Source organism: Sinocyclocheilus rhinocerous, unplaced genomic scaffold (assembly GCF_001515625.1).
Source record: "Sinocyclocheilus rhinocerous isolate Xijiao unplaced genomic scaffold, SAMN03320098_v1.1 scaffold604, whole genome shotgun sequence".
Lineage (NCBI taxonomy): Eukaryota > Metazoa > Chordata > Actinopteri > Cypriniformes > Cyprinidae > Sinocyclocheilus > Sinocyclocheilus rhinocerous.
The window spans coordinates 141,021-159,089 of NW_015658518.1; the positions used below are offsets into that span (position 1 = coordinate 141,021).

General features: G+C 36.2%; 2 protein-coding genes across 2 annotated transcripts in view; one reads left to right on the forward strand and one right to left on the reverse strand.

Annotated features, from left to right (window-relative positions):
* LOC107722483 (tetratricopeptide repeat protein 38) overlaps positions 1-11,993 on the forward strand; it is a 16,078-nt gene extending 4,085 nt beyond the window's left edge. Inside the window, exons 7-14 of the mRNA XM_016530839.1 lie at positions 138-257; positions 366-425; positions 704-742; positions 2,030-2,111; positions 3,557-3,722; positions 5,088-5,247; positions 5,324-5,397; positions 11,324-11,993. Coding sequence (XP_016386325.1) covers positions 138-257; positions 366-425; positions 704-742; positions 2,030-2,111; positions 3,557-3,722; positions 5,088-5,247; positions 5,324-5,397; positions 11,324-11,411 — 789 coding nt within the window. The 3' untranslated portion in view covers positions 11,412-11,993. The remainder of the gene's footprint in view (positions 1-137; positions 258-365; positions 426-703; positions 743-2,029; positions 2,112-3,556; positions 3,723-5,087; positions 5,248-5,323; positions 5,398-11,323) is intronic.
* The window catches only part of LOC107722481 (tetraspanin-33-like), a 13,251-nt gene continuing 7,175 nt past the window's right edge, over positions 11,994-18,069 (reverse strand). Inside the window, exons 6-8 of the mRNA XM_016530838.1 lie at positions 17,655-17,783; positions 13,928-14,089; positions 11,994-12,079 (exon numbers count right to left, since the gene is read on the reverse strand). Of these exons, the coding sequence (XP_016386324.1) occupies positions 12,011-12,079; positions 13,928-14,089; positions 17,655-17,783 (360 nt within the window). The 3' untranslated portion in view covers positions 11,994-12,010. The remainder of the gene's footprint in view (positions 12,080-13,927; positions 14,090-17,654; positions 17,784-18,069) is intronic.

The window sequence follows — 18,069 nt, forward strand, 5'->3', positions numbered from 1 at the left end:
TTATTTTTTTTACTTATAATTTTATACCAACAAACAAGTAAATAAACTTATATTTAAAGGTAACTACTAAAAGTATTTTCTGCTTTATAAATATCATTAACTGAATGCACCATTATTGTAATTCATTGTGCCTGCAGGCCCTGGCTCTGACCCCTGAGGACGGATGGAGTGTCCACGCTGTGGCTCATGTCCATGAGATGAAGGCAGAGATGGACAAGGGACTGAAGTTCATGGCCTCTACAGAGAAAGACTGGATGGTCAGAAATACCATCCAGAACATATAAAGATTAACATGTAAAAGCACACTGTGATTGTAAAGAAGATTGTAAAAACTTTGGTCATATAGTGTTATATCTCCCCTAAAGGTGTGTGACATGCTGGCATGTCATAATTACTGGCACTGGGCTCTATATCACATTGAAAAGGTAAAAATCTAACAACATGGGATGCAATTTGTTTTTATTACTTTTTACTTTATTACTTTAAAACACATTTTTTCAAAACATTTATCCATGTGGAAAAATTTGAATTTCTTTTCTTTTTTTCTTGGCCAGAGAAAGATTTTAGTTTATGCTTTCTTTTTTATATATATATTTTTTTATTTTTATTTATATATTTGTATTTATTTATTTTTGCCATTTTCTTTTTTTTTCACACACACGTTAATTTTATTTATTTAGTGAATTTTTTTTTTTTTCCACAGGGTAATTATGAAGCAGCTTTGAAGATTTTTGATGAGCAGGTCAGTGCACTGCTGAGCTCTTGCCACTAACATTATATTTGCTAACAAAGAAGTGGCGTGGTACTACGTTGGTTTCCAATATAATGTTTTTTTCTGCGTATCATGGTAGTAGCATGGTATTCTTTGAAGTGTCAATAACAAGGCACAGCATTCAGTGTATATCAAAGATAGTGGCATCTGATACCACCCGTAGTACCACCACAGTACTTATTTTTCAAGTGTATGATAAATTTTGCAGGCATGTAGTGAATGTAATTAGTCACACCAGAGAAGAAGTGTGAATCCTGTCATGTGTTCCATATGGAATGTGACGGATTCAGGCTTGGGAAAGTTGAACTGATGTAGACAGGAGCATATGGGTGTCAGTGCAAAATCTTTTGGCTACACTCTCTTGAATATATACTGCAGGGGCACACTCTCAACCGACCGTCAGTAAATGGAAATTCGAATATTGAAAGCTGTGAAACTAAAGTCTAAAGCAATTATGTAACTGATAATTCTTTATTTTGTAAAATCTTTATCTTGAATGGGAGGGTTGATGTGATGTGATCTCAGCAGGTGCATTTAGTCAGTCAAGTGAAGCCACAGCACTCTTAAGATGAGCACTTTATATTTAGAAAGTTGTTAAAAATGTAGATAACTTCATAAGCCATTAACAAACATTACATAACTTAAAAGCTCAGTTATATAAATCCCAGTAGTTAAAGTAGTGTATTGTGATTTTACATGGCCAGACGTTTGAGACCACCAGAACACATCTGTGCTTGTTGAAAATGTAATATTAATATGGAGTTGGGCCTCCCTTTGCTGCTGTATTTTCTTCCACACTTCTGTGAAGGCTTTCCATTGTATGTTGGATCTTGGATGTGGAGATTTACTTCCTTTCAGACACATGCATCAAGGATTTTAGGTAGTGATGTTTAAGTTCAGGTCTGGGCTTTGTGCAAGCCAGTCAAGTTCTTTCATGAAATCATTCTAGTTTGGACATTTGTTTTTGCCAACTATGCTAGAAGAGAATACATACACTGCATTATATTTAAAATGATGGCCTCTACATACTCCGTATGCTTGATTTTATGCACCTGTTCGCAATGGATATAGCTGAAATCGTCAAACCTGTTGATTATAAAGGGGCGTCCATATATATGGAATTAGTTAGAATTATTTATCTGAATTATTCAGTATATGACTTAGTTTCGTGACCTGTCAAAGTCATTATATAATGTAATCATTTGAATGAAAATTGAGATTGTTAGTGGTAATGTGACATTTGAAACCTTTCTCCAGGTTTCTCGGCGCAGTGTGAAGTCTGGAGCCATGCTGGACGTCGTAGACTCTTGTTCATTGCTCTACAGACTAGAGCTGGAGGGTGAGATATCATCCAGTCTCAAAATAGAGATTGAAAACAGTACAACTCACTGTTTCTGAGCAGGAGCAGAGAAATGTGCCGGTTGAGTCTATTTCTGGTAGGAATCCATCAACAGCCAGCGCATGCTGAACACATTTGCTTTTGACCGTTTAATCAAGGCAGGTTGTGTCTGAAGTCTGCGCTGGAATATAACATGTGAATCTGCTGTGTTGAAAAGCCCTGATGTGATGTGAAAAGCACTTGAATGTTGTTAGGCATGCTTCTGAACCTTGAAAACGAGTGTATTTTGGGTAAAGAACTAGACTGATGAAAACAGCAGATGGCTGGGGTTTAAAATGTGGGCATTGCTTGTACTGTAAACAACAGGACCGGGCTGTTGCTAAACAGAAACAGACACCTGAATTTGTTATAAAATAAAATAACTAATCTGTATTTATATTTTAAAAATGTCTTGATTTATGCTTAAAACGCACAAAAAAAGGAAAAACTATTATATGAAACAATTTTGCATCTCAAGTTTAGACATAGCAAAAATACTGATTAAGAAAATTATTTTTGGGGTCAAGTTCCTTGGAAAGGCTTGAAAAAATGTTTCTATGTGGAACATGTAGTTGCAGGTAGAGACATTTACAGTGCAATCTGTGAAGTTCAGCCGGTCATCTAGAAGATATTTTATCTTTTGGGACGTGAGGATTTGTGACATTCCACAGAGAAGATAAATAGAAGATAAAGGGGAGTTCAACCTTTCTGCTCTTGATCTTAGGGTGATCTGGTTTGAAAAATGGCTAACGTTACATAAAACTGCTCCTGCTCTTTTTTTATTTAGCCTATTTATGGGCACAGTTGAAGTACAGAATGTCATGATCTGTTTTCAAGGATGCGTTTAAAGTCTTTGCTGAAAAGTATAGTCAGTTTTTATAAAGCTTTTCAGAAAACAAACATATTTTCAAGCAGTTTTACAGAAGCACTAACCAGTATGTACTGTAGTCGTGTTTATTTAGAAAAAAAAAGGTTATTAATAAAGTAGCCTCTGAAGTCCATTCTAAAGCATCAAACCATGCAGATTTTAAGTTTGTGTGTTCTGTAAATAACTCTAAAGAGCTCAAAAGTTTTTAAACTATGCTAATTCGCAGGACAGAGTTCACTTGAACTTTGGTTCGCAAACATGAACTTTTACATGCGTATGAATGAAAATGGATGGAGTGTGAAGTCTATCGTGACTGCACCTTGAGACATCAGGAGGGAAGCTGGTAGCAGCCAGTGAAGCGTCCCTCTCTGTCTGGCTGGTTTAGCTGCCTGTAGGCATGGTTCAGAAACACTGATGAGCTGGGATGTGAAACTGGACGTGTTGCATTATGGTTGAATAAGAGGCATATTTTCGTGCTGAAATGCACCCAAAGTGGTGCAGCTGTTTGTTTGTGTGTATAACATGTTTTTCATTGCAGGTGTGAGCGTGAAGGACCGCTACCGAGAGCTGCTGCAGGTGACCCAGCCACATACAGAAGACCACACGTTACTTTTTAATGACCTGCACTTCCTCATGGTTTCCCTGGGTAGCAAGGAGACCGCCACCACTCAGCGCCTGCTGGAGAGTCTCCAGGAACTAGCTAAGTGAGCCGCAAACATTACATAACCCACTCAAGAGATTACATTGCAGCCAGGTTCTGCTCACGGGTGGGAGTTTGTGGAGGCCGAGTTGTGGATGAATGTACCGTGTCTTCAGGCTCCGTGTGAGATTTCTAAGAAATGTCCCTGTTCTGGGGAAGACTAGTGTTTTCAAGGCTGATGCGCTGCATGCATATTCATTCCAATTTGTCATAGCAGCCAAAACAAACGTCCAGGAAAGGTTGTACAGAATGAACACGGAGTGTATCGAAAGTATCACCGAGTACAAAAATACATTTCTTGTCAGCATGCTGTGTTTTATAAGATAGCATGATGGAGAAGAATCCTCTGGGAGCTGTATTTTCAGCACAGCATCTGTTCAAAGAAGACAGTGTTTTCACAAAGTGCACAATGTTTTTCGTTACCCACTCTTTATCTTTAGGCTTTTGGTAACAATTGTACAACAACAAAAAAAAGACCAGACCACCTAAAATAAAATAAAAAAAAAAAATATATATATATAAAAGGCAGTTATGTATTTTCATGTACTGCACAAATGTATGCTGTGAAAATTCAAAACATTATAAATATGTGTAAAATCTGCAAAATATTTTGTTTCTATTAAGTTGACACTATTTCTACTCAGCATTAAGGTAATGTTGAGTAACAAACAAAACTATGGCTTAATATATCAATAGAATAAAATAATTTTGATTTCAAACAATTTTATAAAGCACTACTTTTTACCTACTTTTCCATTATTTTTCTATGTAAACACACGGTAGACAGATGTGTTTGACCGTTGCGTTCATGTCTTGCATCTATTGCAATGTCTCTTTTAAACTTAAAAAAAAAAAACGCCTCTAGACCTTACTTTCTTTTTTGTTCCAGTATTCTGCGTCTCACATTTTTGCGATCCATTGTGAGATCCGTCTAGCACATATTTACATTGAAAAACAATGCAGCACAAAAACGCATTCTGTGTGAATGGCCCCTTAACCTGTATGTAATTACTAAATTATATAAAATTATAAATTTAAATATTAATAATAATAATGATAAATAATATTATATTATTAATAATAATTATTGATTTATTTATAAATTAACTATTTTAGCTTTGTCTTGAACCTTTTTGTGGACAGTTTGAAAACCTATGGTCTAAACAATGAATAAAGCTTCTGAACATTTGATATAAAATTATATAATTTTCTTGAATAAAATGTTTTTAATAAAAAGTCAGTTCATATTCATGCTGCGGTTAACATACATTGACTAGGGGCTCGCAAACTCCAAAAAAGTTGTATTTGTTGTACAAGGAATGATTAAATGATGACAGAAATGACCATTTTAACACTTTTCCTCCTTCAGAGACCCAGCTGAGAACCATCAGCTCCAGATAGCCGAGCGTGTGGGGCTGCCCATGTGTCAGGCTCTGCTGGAGTATGACCAGGGAAACTACAGCCAGGCCGTGGAGCTGCTCAAACCCATCAAAGACCGCTTTGTAGAGATAGGGGGCAGTGACGCACAGGTCTTTCACCACAGCACTACAGTACGAATAAGATAAGCAGTGTTTCCATTCTAAAACTTTATTTGTTCTTCTCCAGAGAGATGTCTTCAGTCAGCTCCTTATTCATGCTGCCATGAAGTCTGGAGACAAAGAACACCAACGATTTGCCAGGTAAACGTTGTGTTATACCCTTCTAAGTGAAAAATGCTTTTCAAATAGCTCATTTGTTGTCTTTTGTGCTTTTATGCTGCACTTTAAAGAAAAAAATTTGAAAAGATAAGATCAAATCTTTAAGATAATAATAATAATAATAATAAATGATGTTATTTGACAAAACAGGTATGTTCATATGTTCCACAGTTACAATAAAAAAAAAAAATCTATTAATATTTTTACAGTTAACATTTTTTGTCTGATGAAATATATTAATGTATTTATGTCAAACAGCTTCATTGAGACAAGTAAATAAATAAATAAATCAAATTTTATTTATATTTTGTTTTATTATGTTGTAGATGTCACTGTGAAATAAAAAAGAAACTTATTTATTGATTTACTATCTATCTAACTATCTATCTATCTGTCTATCTGTCTGTCTGTCTGTCTGAAGCCACAGCACTCTTAAGATGAGCACTTTATATTTAGAAAGTTGTTAAAAATGTAGATAACTTCATAAGCCATTAACAAACATTACATAACTTAAAAGCTCAGTTATATAAATCCCAGTAGTTAAAGTAGTGTATTGTGATTTTACATGGCCAGACGTTTGAGACCACCAGAACACATCTGTGCTTGTTGAAAATGTAATATTAATATGGAGTTGGGCCTCCCTTTGCTGCTGTATTTTCTTCCACACTTCTGTGAAGGCTTTCCATTGTATGTTGGATCTTGGATGTGGAGATTTACTTCCTTTCAGACACATGCATCAAGGATTTTAGGTAGTGATGTTTAAGTTCAGGTCTGGGCTTTGTGCAAGCCAGTCAAGTTCTTTCATGAAATCATTCTAGTTTGGACATTTGTTTTTGCCAACTATGCTAGAAGAGAATACATACACTGCATTATATTTAAAATGATGGCCTCTACATACTCCGTATGCTTGATTTTATGCACCTGTTCGCAATGGATATAGCTGAAATCGTCAAACCTGTTGATTATAAAGGGGCGTCCATATATATGGAATTAGTTAGAATTATTTATCTGAATTATTCAGTATATGACTTAGTTTCGTGACCTGTCAAAGTCATTATATAATGTAATCATTTGAATGAAAATTGAGATTGTTAGTGGTAATGTGACATTTGAAACCTTTCTCCAGGTTTCTCGGCGCAGTGTGAAGTCTGGAGCCATGCTGGACGTCGTAGACTCTTGTTCATTGCTCTACAGACTAGAGCTGGAGGGTGAGATATCATCCAGTCTCAAAATAGAGATTGAAAACAGTACAACTCACTGTTTCTGAGCAGGAGCAGAGAAATGTGCCGGTTGAGTCTATTTCTGGTAGGAATCCATCAACAGCCAGCGCATGCTGAACACATTTGCTTTTGACCGTTTAATCAAGGCAGGTTGTGTCTGAAGTCTGCGCTGGAATATAACATGTGAATCTGCTGTGTTGAAAAGCCCTGATGTGATGTGAAAAGCACTTGAATGTTGTTAGGCATGCTTCTGAACCTTGAAAACGAGTGTATTTTGGGTAAAGAACTAGACTGATGAAAACAGCAGATGGCTGGGGTTTAAAATGTGGGCATTGCTTGTACTGTAAACAACAGGACCGGGCTGTTGCTAAACAGAAACAGACACCTGAATTTGTTATAAAATAAAATAACTAATCTGTATTTATATTTTAAAAATGTCTTGATTTATGCTTAAAACGCACAAAAAAAGGAAAAACTATTATATGAAACAATTTTGCATCTCAAGTTTAGACATAGCAAAAATACTGATTAAGAAAATTATTTTTGGGGTCAAGTTCCTTGGAAAGGCTTGAAAAAATGTTTCTATGTGGAACATGTAGTTGCAGGTAGAGACATTTACAGTGCAATCTGTGAAGTTCAGCCGGTCATCTAGAAGATATTTTATCTTTTGGGACGTGAGGATTTGTGACATTCCACAGAGAAGATAAATAGAAGATAAAGGGGAGTTCAACCTTTCTGCTCTTGATCTTAGGGTGATCTGGTTTGAAAAATGGCTAACGTTACATAAAACTGCTCCTGCTCTTTTTTTATTTAGCCTATTTATGGGCACAGTTGAAGTACAGAATGTCATGATCTGTTTTCAAGGATGCGTTTAAAGTCTTTGCTGAAAAGTATAGTCAGTTTTTATAAAGCTTTTCAGAAAACAAACATATTTTCAAGCAGTTTTACAGAAGCACTAACCAGTATGTACTGTAGTCGTGTTTATTTAGAAAAAAAAAGGTTATTAATAAAGTAGCCTCTGAAGTCCATTCTAAAGCATCAAACCATGCAGATTTTAAGTTTGTGTGTTCTGTAAATAACTCTAAAGAGCTCAAAAGTTTTTAAACTATGCTAATTCGCAGGACAGAGTTCACTTGAACTTTGGTTCGCAAACATGAACTTTTACATGCGTATGAATGAAAATGGATGGAGTGTGAAGTCTATCGTGACTGCACCTTGAGACATCAGGAGGGAAGCTGGTAGCAGCCAGTGAAGCGTCCCTCTCTGTCTGGCTGGTTTAGCTGCCTGTAGGCATGGTTCAGAAACACTGATGAGCTGGGATGTGAAACTGGACGTGTTGCATTATGGTTGAATAAGAGGCATATTTTCGTGCTGAAATGCACCCAAAGTGGTGCAGCTGTTTGTTTGTGTGTATAACATGTTTTTCATTGCAGGTGTGAGCGTGAAGGACCGCTACCGAGAGCTGCTGCCTCAAGGTAAGACACATACAGAAGACAACACGTTACTTTTTAATGACCTGCACTTCCTCATGGTTTCCCTGGGTAGCAAGGAGACCGCCACCACTCAGTGCCTGCTGGAGAGTCTCCAGGAACTAGCTAAGTGAGCCGCAAACATTACATAACCCACTCAAGAGATTACATTGCAGCCAGGTTCTGCTCACGGGTGGGAGTTTGTGGAGGCCGAGTTGTGGATGAATGTACCGTGTCTTCAGGCTCCGTGTGAGATTTCTAAGAAATGTCCCTGTTCTGGGGAAGACTAGTGTTTTCAAGGCTGATGCGCTGCATGCATATTCATTCCAATTTGTCATAGCAGCCAAAACAAACGTCCAGGAAAGGTTGTACAGAATGAACACGGAGTGTATCGAAAGTATCACCGAGTACAAAAATACATTTCTTGTCAGCATGCTGTGTTTTATAAGATAGCATGATGGAGAAGAATCCTCTGGGAGCTGTATTTTCAGCACAGCATCTGTTCAAAGAAGACAGTGTTTTCACAAAGTGCACAATGTTTTTCGTTACCCACTCTTTATCTTTAGGCTTTTGGTAACAATTGTACAACAACAAAAAAAAGACCAGACCACCTAAAATAAAATAAAAAAAAAAAATATATATATATAAAAGGCAGTTATGTATTTTCATGTACTGCACAAATGTATGCTGTGAAAATTCAAAACATTATAAATATGTGTAAAATCTGCAAAATATTTTGTTTCTATTAAGTTGACACTATTTCTACTCAGCATTAAGGTAATGTTGAGTAACAAACAAAACTATGGCTTAATATATCAATAGAATAAAATAATTTTGATTTCAAACAATTTTATAAAGCACTACTTTTTACCTACTTTTCCATTATTTTTCTATGTAAACACACGGTAGACAGATGTGTTTGACCGTTGCGTTCATGTCTTGCATCTATTGCAATGTCTCTTTTAAACTTAAAAAAAAAAAACGCCTCTAGACCTTACTTTCTTTTTTGTTCCAGTATTCTGCGTCTCACATTTTTGCGATCCATTGTGAGATCCGTCTAGCACATATTTACATTGAAAAACAATGCAGCACAAAAACGCATTCTGTGTGAATGGCCCCTTAACCTGTATGTAATTACTAAATTATATAAAATTATAAATTTAAATATTAATAATAATAATGATAAATAATATTATATTATTAATAATAATTATTGATTTATTTATAAATTAACTATTTTAGCTTTGTCTTGAACCTTTTTGTGGACAGTTTGAAAACCTATGGTCTAAACAATGAATAAAGCTTCTGAACATTTGATATAAAATTATATAATTTTCTTGAATAAAATGTTTTTAATAAAAAGTCAGTTCATATTCATGCTGCGGTTAACATACATTGACTAGGGGCTCGCAAACTCCAAAAAAGTTGTATTTGTTGTACAAGGAATGATTAAATGATGACAGAAATGACCATTTTAACACTTTTCCTCCTTCAGAGACCCAGCTGAGAACCATCAGCTCCAGATAGCCGAGCGTGTGGGGCTGCCCATGTGTCAGGCTCTGCTGGAGTATGACCAGGGAAACTACAGCCAGGCCGTGGAGCTGCTCAAACCCATCAAAGACCGCTTTGTAGAGATAGGGGGCAGTGACGCACAGGTCTTTCACCACAGCACTACAGTACGAATAAGATAAGCAGTGTTTCCATTCTAAAACTTTATTTGTTCTTCTCCAGAGAGATGTCTTCAGTCAGCTCCTTATTCATGCTGCCATGAAGTCTGGAGACAAAGAACACCAACGATTTGCCAGGTAAACGTTGTGTTATACCCTTCTAAGTGAAAAATGCTTTTCAAATAGCTCATTTGTTGTCTTTTGTGCTTTTATGCTGCACTTTAAAGAAAAAAATTTGAAAAGATAAGATCAAATCTTTAAGATAATAATAATAATAATAATAAATGATGTTATTTGACAAAACAGGTATGTTCATATGTTCCACAGTTACAATAAAAAAAAAAAATCTATTAATATTTTTACAGTTAACATTTTTTGTCTGATGAAATATATTAATGTATTTATGTCAAACAGCTTCATTGAGACAAGTAAATAAATAAATAAATCAAATTTTATTTATATTTTGTTTTATTATGTTGTAGATGTCACTGTGAAATAAAAAAGAAACTTATTTATTGATTTACTATCTATCTAACTATCTATCTATCTGTCTATCTGTCTGTCTGTCTGTCTGTCCGTCTCTCCGTCTGTCTCACCGTCTGTCTGTCTCTCCGTCCGTCTGTCTGTCTCTCCGTCTGTCTGTCTGTCTCTCTCTCCGTCTGTCTCTCTCTCCATCTGTCTGTCTGTCTGTCTCTCCGTCTGTCTGTCTCTCTCTCTGTCTCTCTCTCCGTCTGTCTGTCTGTCTGTCTGTCTCTCCGTCTGTCTGTCTCTCTCTCCGTCTGTTTGTCTGTCTCTCCGTCTGTCTGTCTGTCTCTCCGTCTGTCTGTCTGTCTGTCTATCTATTATTTTTATTGTTTTGAGTAAACTTCATGCATTTTTTGTTTGTTGTGGGTGGGAAAAATAAAAAATTGCATTTGATAGAGTTTGAATTTTATGTTATGGGAACGTTCCTTTAAACCTGGGTTTCTCAACTTGGGAATTTTAAGGGAACTGATTAATGTTTTGTCTTCTAGTCGCTATTAACTAATCTGTGTTAGTTAATATATAACTAACTAAATAACAAAAAAAAAACAATAACTTTTGTTAACTGAAGAGTATAATAGATCAAAAGCCATGGCCTTTTAAAAAAGAAAAATGGGTGAAAATTCTCTGCATTCTTTGAACTGGTTGTGAACAAAGGCACACAACAGAAGTGCACAGTCATTTTCATGTAGAAATGAATAAAACTGCCATGCAAGGCCACAGGTTTCCCATTAAAGATGAATTGTCATGTCAGTTGATGTGCTAATTATAACCAAACTGTCTGTGGATGCCAGGTATTTTGGTGTAATTCAGATTCAAACATAAATTTTCATGTTGCATTTCATTAGTATGCAGTGCTCATAAATCCAAACTCTTCCAAATCGCAAACTCCCACCTGTTCTACACAGGTTGTGCATAAAAAGTGCATGTGAATATTTTTAAAATGCCTTATTCAGACAGAAATGTTCTCCTGCAGGGATTTTCTTGGACTCTTTCTGAGGAAGCAGGTGTTGTGTGTTTTTGTCCCTAGATGCATGCTGATCGAGAGAGACGCAGTGCGACCAAACTCCCTGCTCACAGACCGGCTGATCCAGAGAGCCCACTCCTTACATGTTTAAATTCAGACCCCATTCCCTTCACGGTTAACAGCCTGTTCTCTGTTGGTTTAATTACGAGCTGCTTTCCTAACACATTTAACTGTAGACATCAGATCAGAGAGCCTGAGTACAGCCCAAGAGTTTGCACTGAGCAAAGTCTTGTGTTTAATGGGTGCACTCCTCCAGCAGTGTTAAACTGTTAGTCTGGTCTCTTCCTCCTACATCGCAAGACATAAACGAAATTGAATGTCTTTGAAAAGATTTTCCTTTTGCATTACATGTTAATCAAGTCCGAACAGTAGGCATGCAACAAATGACCGTGATTATTCAATGCTGTATGCATTAAAAATAAACTTGCAACTATGCCTCCAGACTTTTGAATTTGTAATGAAGAAATAAACAATCGCACAAGCTTTACAGACAAACTTTTTTTTTTTTTATCAAATAGCAGAAAAAATGTAAACCAAAATGGCAAATAAATAAGAACTGGCTCCGAGGCATAGTGAAATGAAACTGATAGGAAATTGTGCTGGAAGTGTGAGAGCAGTCAGTGCAGAATGAAAGCATCACTCCAGAATGTGAGAGAGTTTGGCAGCACTGCAGGTGATTGTCTGCTGCTTCTACATGACGGATCCGATCTCTTTCTGGATCGCCGAAATGAGGATCTGAGACAGAATGATGCCTGCGATCTGTAGATCAAACGGAAGAACTGTGTCAGGACAGCAGTGTGCATGGCGAGAGGATAGTAATTTCTGTTTCTGCCCAACACCCACTGAAAAATTCATGAATGGAAATGCAGTTCATTGCATTCAGTGATACGGGATATGAATACACAACATTCATTTCAAAAGGATCACAATCTTAAAAGACGATATATTTATTGGAGGTGCATGGATTTGTTGAATTACATTTGACTGTGTCTTGGGAATGTGTGTATAATTCAGGTTGTCTGTATCCATATCCTTAATTATATGAATTATTAAAAAGGTCACACACACTGAGATATATGCTTCACTGATTTATAATGAACAGACACGATATTGCCAGTAACTTTGTTTCTGCTCCACCAATGAAAATGGTTTCTAACAAAGCCACAGCAGAATGGACCATTGTGAGTCTCTGATCAAACGTTTTTTTTTTTCATTTCTGAATATAATCTGAATGGTTGACTGAACGATTGAAAAACTCGCTCACTCAAAGACAATTATATGTTTTGTCTCTGAATGAATCAGCTTATTTTGAATAAACTGGCTGAATGATTCAATTACTTAAAAAATTGTCACCACCTACTGATGTAATTTTAGTCACATGCAAAAAAAAGTTACACTGTGACACCTGTAATTCACAAATTTAAGGGCCTGTCACAATACCCACATTTGCAAAAAATATACTCCCACGAACCTACAAAGGACAAATGGATTGGAGAATGGATGGTGAGGCAATTGTTTTAATCTGAAAGGTAAGTTTAATGATACACTATGAAGCATAAAACTACAAGTTACTTGCAGATGAACATGGTCACTTTAATTTTGCTTCGGCACCGCTGTTTTGCGCGGATGAATCTGATGACGTGAGGCGCACCAATGGCCGCTGTTGTGACTTGTTGAAAACATAAGGTTACAAAAGTTTGGCAATGCTGACACTACTCATAGTGATTGCGTTTCATATCAGATAAGGTAAAACAGAAATAACGAAATACTTGACTATTTAGAACCTGACATTGTTGCCAGTATAAACAGTTTTCGAACCTAGTCGTTGAACTGCAAACGTGATGCTATGCTAACTGTGCTATGCAATGTTTATTCATAATTTATTACAGGCACTGGCTTTCCCTTTTTGCTTGCAAATGCTTTTCTTGACACCTTTTTTCTTGCTATGACACCTTCCACTGAATATTGCAGCCTGACCTTTTTTTTTTATTTACATAGAAGTTTGAGGTTTCCAGAGAAATCCATCATGACGACTCTAAAACCCAAATAATTGTTATAGGCTTAAACTAGTGATTTAGGCAAAAACATGGTTTGGCGGATGGGTTTGTTGTTATGTACTATGTATGTTATCCTACGTTAATTTAAAGGTTAATGGGACAGTTCACCTAGTTGTGTAAACATTTACTCAACCTTAAATTGTTCCAAACCTGTATGAGTTTCTTTCTTCTGATGAAACATGAAAGAACATATTTTGATGAATGTGGGTAGTTGATGGTCCTCAGTGACTATAGTGTTTTTCCTCCATTCTCAGTCAATGGGATTGTTTGGTTCAATTGTTTAGTTACCCATATTTTTCAAAATATCTTCATGTTCAACAGAAGAAAGAAACACATACAGGTTGTAAACAACTTCATGGTAAGTAAATGATGTCAGTTTTTTTGGGGGGGTGGACTATCCATTAAATATTGATTGCTAAAGCAGTAATATTACATTACTATTCAGTCCAATTTTAGTTAGTGCAGCAATGTTTAACAATCCTGCTATATTGACCAATCAGCATCCATGATCTGTCTGAGAAACTGAAATCACTCACAAGCTAAATGTTACCTGTGGTAAAGCAAGACCCAGCGTGAGCGCCCCAACTAACAGCAGGTGAGACTCAATCCATATTACAGCTCTGTCTGCACAGCCCACCGGATAGATAGATTTAGTGGTGTCCAGGTGGTTTTGTGTTTGAACCCCAAAACCACACATGGTGTTGATCACAGTCTGAAATAGTACAAGATGTTTTTAGTCTATAAGCAGCAGGGGGCAGTAATGTGTTAGCCTCATTCTAGTCATGCTTGCTTAATGTACCTCATTTTAAATCTATAGTATACAAATACAAACATGATTAATTATTAGGTTTGCTAAAACAAGCAGCACTATTAATACGATGCATATTTTTGCCATATCTGGGGACCAGAATATCATCTGAGGTGATTTTGGGAGAGTAAGCAAACATCTAACAACCACCCAAAACACCTTAGCATCTTCAAAACACCTGCACACATTAGCAGCTGTCCTGACAAGCACACATGTAAATTACTTAATATTGTAGAGATTCTTAGTGCTTTTGATTCTGTCGTTGATGATTATTCTCATCTGGCATGCACATTTTTAACACCTACCCATCCAACTAGATTTTCTGACTCGACTGCATCCTACGTTATTTAATGGGGGCCGGTCACTTCCCCTTAAGCTTTTTACAACTCTTTTACCACACAACCTGAGGATGTTGAATTCCCTTTTGTTTAGTGGGCTGCAGATGTAGAATGCAGGTCAAGGTCACATCTGTAGACATATGCAGTTTTCAATTGAATGTTTGCACCAGGAATTTCCTTAATGTGTGGTTTAATCATTCATCACCCTTTTCTACAGAGATTTCACACAGCTTGCAGTATCCATGACTGATAGCTGACAAGAAACCTACACGTTTGCATCTGAAAGATAATTTTAATGTCCAAAAGGGGATTAAATACCACTTTTACCAGCATTTATAAATATATTTTGTTGATGGTTAAACTAACGCATGTGATCCCTGCAGATCTCCCTGAAATACTATTATGATTCATTTTCATATTGCTTGCGCAGATGCCATAGAGCAGTGCCATCGTCTTCATGTGAACATCTGTTTGGATGAATCACCGCATTTTCTGTCATTCTATTCACTTCAAACAATACGTTTGAATACTGGAAAACAATTAAATCTGTAAACCACAAAGCTTTTCGCTCTCAGCGTCTTTAAATGTGACATAGCTCCTCGATTTCCTTCTGTTTTTGTTTGAAAGAATTGCATTTCGTCCGCTCTGACCTGTTTAGAGCGTGTTTATCCAGCAATCTCCGTAGACATTTGCCAAGGGAAAAGAGATCATAATATTTAGGTCTGCCAAGGAGTGGCTCTAAATCGGTGATCTATGTTCTGTTTGAGTATCTTATCAGCATTTAGACACGTCTCACGGATTGAATTGGAGCACATATTTAGCATTTGAGCCAAGCAGCTGCTTTGGACGTCATGCCAAAATGGCACCGCTCGGTCATCCGCTGACTTGAGAGGCAAGAAAGCAATTCAGAACGCATAAATTCTCCTCGAGCTGCTGCTGTGACAACTGTGTCGAAATTGAAACTTTGTATTACTGATACGTTTGGTAAACCCAATCTGTTTAACTTCACAAAGCTCTTACTGATGTGATTATAACTGGGCTAATTAGCGGCACAGGCCATCATCGTTAAAGATGAAGGCGTAGAAGAAGGGCAAAGGCTGACTCGACACTTTGAATCCGTCTTTCGTGGCACTTTGTTGCAGAGTGCAATAAACCAATGACCACATACAGTTTTGTTGAGCTGATGAGATGAAAAATAACACAACTTTGTCTTTGCACTAATGCTAGACTACAAAGACTGAGAACAAAAGGGGAGGGATTGTGTTCAAATAAAGGATCAAAATGAAGGATCACTGTGTAACTGAACTCAAATTTGACATTTTCTGAAATTGTGAGTGGTGTTTGCCTGTGCAACGTTTGCTAGAGTGTTGTTAGGGGTTTGCAGTGGCTAAAGCGTTCTGAGTGGTTGTTAGCATGTTGCTATGTGGTTGCTAGGTTCTGGTTGGTTAGTTGAACATGGACCAGCAAGTCTTTGATGTCTATGGCTCGAGTCCTTTTGGCACTTTTTTTCACACTCAATCAGTCCACTGGTTGAAAATGGATTCTAATCTCTTAGAAAAGACTTTAAACTTCTGAATTATGTTATGAACTTAAACAAGTTTAAAATATCAGCTAAGAGTCACTCAGCTATGAGCTATAGTAATACTAGTACAACTTTTGTAACTAGCACCACAAATTAAACTTATGTATGCTTTAGGTCTCCAATTTAAAATTAATTAATTAATTAATTAATTTAATACTTTTATTCAGCAAGGATCAAAAGTGACAGTAACTATTATATAATGTTGCAAAATATTTCAGTTTCAAATAAATTATATTCTTCTCCAACTTTCTATATCCAAAAAATCCTGAAAAGAAGTTTCATGTTTTCCACAAAATTATTTAGCAGCTCGACTGTTTACCATTGATAATAAGAAGACATGTTTTATGAGAAGCAGCATATTAGAATGATTTCTGAAGGATCAAGTGACACTGAAGACTGGAGTAATGATTTGCATTAGAGGAATAAATCACATGTTCAAATATATTCTAATATAATTAGTTAATTTAAATTGTAATAATATTTCACAATATTACAGTTTTACTGTATTTTTGATCAAGTTAATGCAGCTTTGGTGAGCATAAGAGATGTCTTTCAATAACATTAAAAATCTTACTGACTCCAAACTTTTAAATGATATCCACAGTAGGTGCTATTTTTAGGTAATTATGCAGAGATGTTTATAATATAGATAATACAGTTACTGTACCAGGAACATTTGAGGGAATGTTTTAAATTTGAAGGGGTGAAACTGGGGAAATATAAAACAATATTGTAAAGTTAAATGTAATTATAATGATTTAGAGCTTCAGTCGCACCAAAGTTATTTCAACTCATAAAGCGCCATATGAATCCTCGCTTCAATAAAATTATTTTTTTTTCAGCAAGGATGCATTAAATTGATCAAAAATGACAGTAAATAGAGTAAATTTTGGTTGTATAAATGCACATGACTGCTTATAGTGTCTTACATGTTTTAGAATTTGTAGAGTCTGAGCAAAATAACACCCATACCTCCTTTTGGATGTAGTCCATTAGGTTTTGAAGGTCCAGGTCATCTCGATAGTGCACAATAGCCCTTTTCACGAATTTCTTGCATTAGAGGAATAAATCACATGTTCAAATATATTCTAATATAATTAGTTAATTTAAATTGTAATAATATTTCACAATATTACAGTTTTACTGTATTTTTGATCAAGTTAATGCAGCTTTGGTGAGCATAAGAGATGTCTTTCAATAACATTAAAAATCTTACTGACTCCAAACTTTTAAATGATATCCACAGTAGGTGCTATTTTTAGGTAATTATGCAGAGATGTTTATAATATAGATAATACAGTTACTGTACCAGGAACATTTGAGGGAATGTTTTAAATTTGAAGGGGTGAAACTGGGGAAATATAAAACAATATTGTAAAGTTAAATGTAATTATAATGATTTAGAGCTTCAGTCGCACCAAAGTTATTTCAACTCATAAAGCGCCATATGAATCCTCGCTTCACAGACAGACCTCATATCTGCTTCTATTTCTATGTCCATTTTGGATATTCGTAACTGCAGATTAAAAATCAGGTGCTTGACTCTCACCTCTCCTGGTAGAGGAGTGCAGCATGAGAAGGGAACCGCACATCTCTCAGTGCTGGGGTTTGACGGGGTGCAGTTGAAGTAGAGGTTCCAGGACCAGTCGGTGTAGATGTTCCAACCACAGCATTTGAACTGTAAGGAGAAGCGAATGGAGCGAAAGTATTTTTAGACACCGTCTCTCAGACCACATATTCACCTTGTGTCTGCTGGACCCATAAGAATTTTCACTATGAGAAGGACAAAGAGGCAGGAGAACATACTGTGCTGTATTGGAGAGTAGAACATTTTCTTATTTAGAGAGCCATGCATGTGTTCATATTACCATTACCAAACAAAAGGTAGGTATAGAATATAATGTATAGGTATAGATAGTGCACCAAACAGTGAAAATTCTGTCATATTGTACTAACCTTCATGT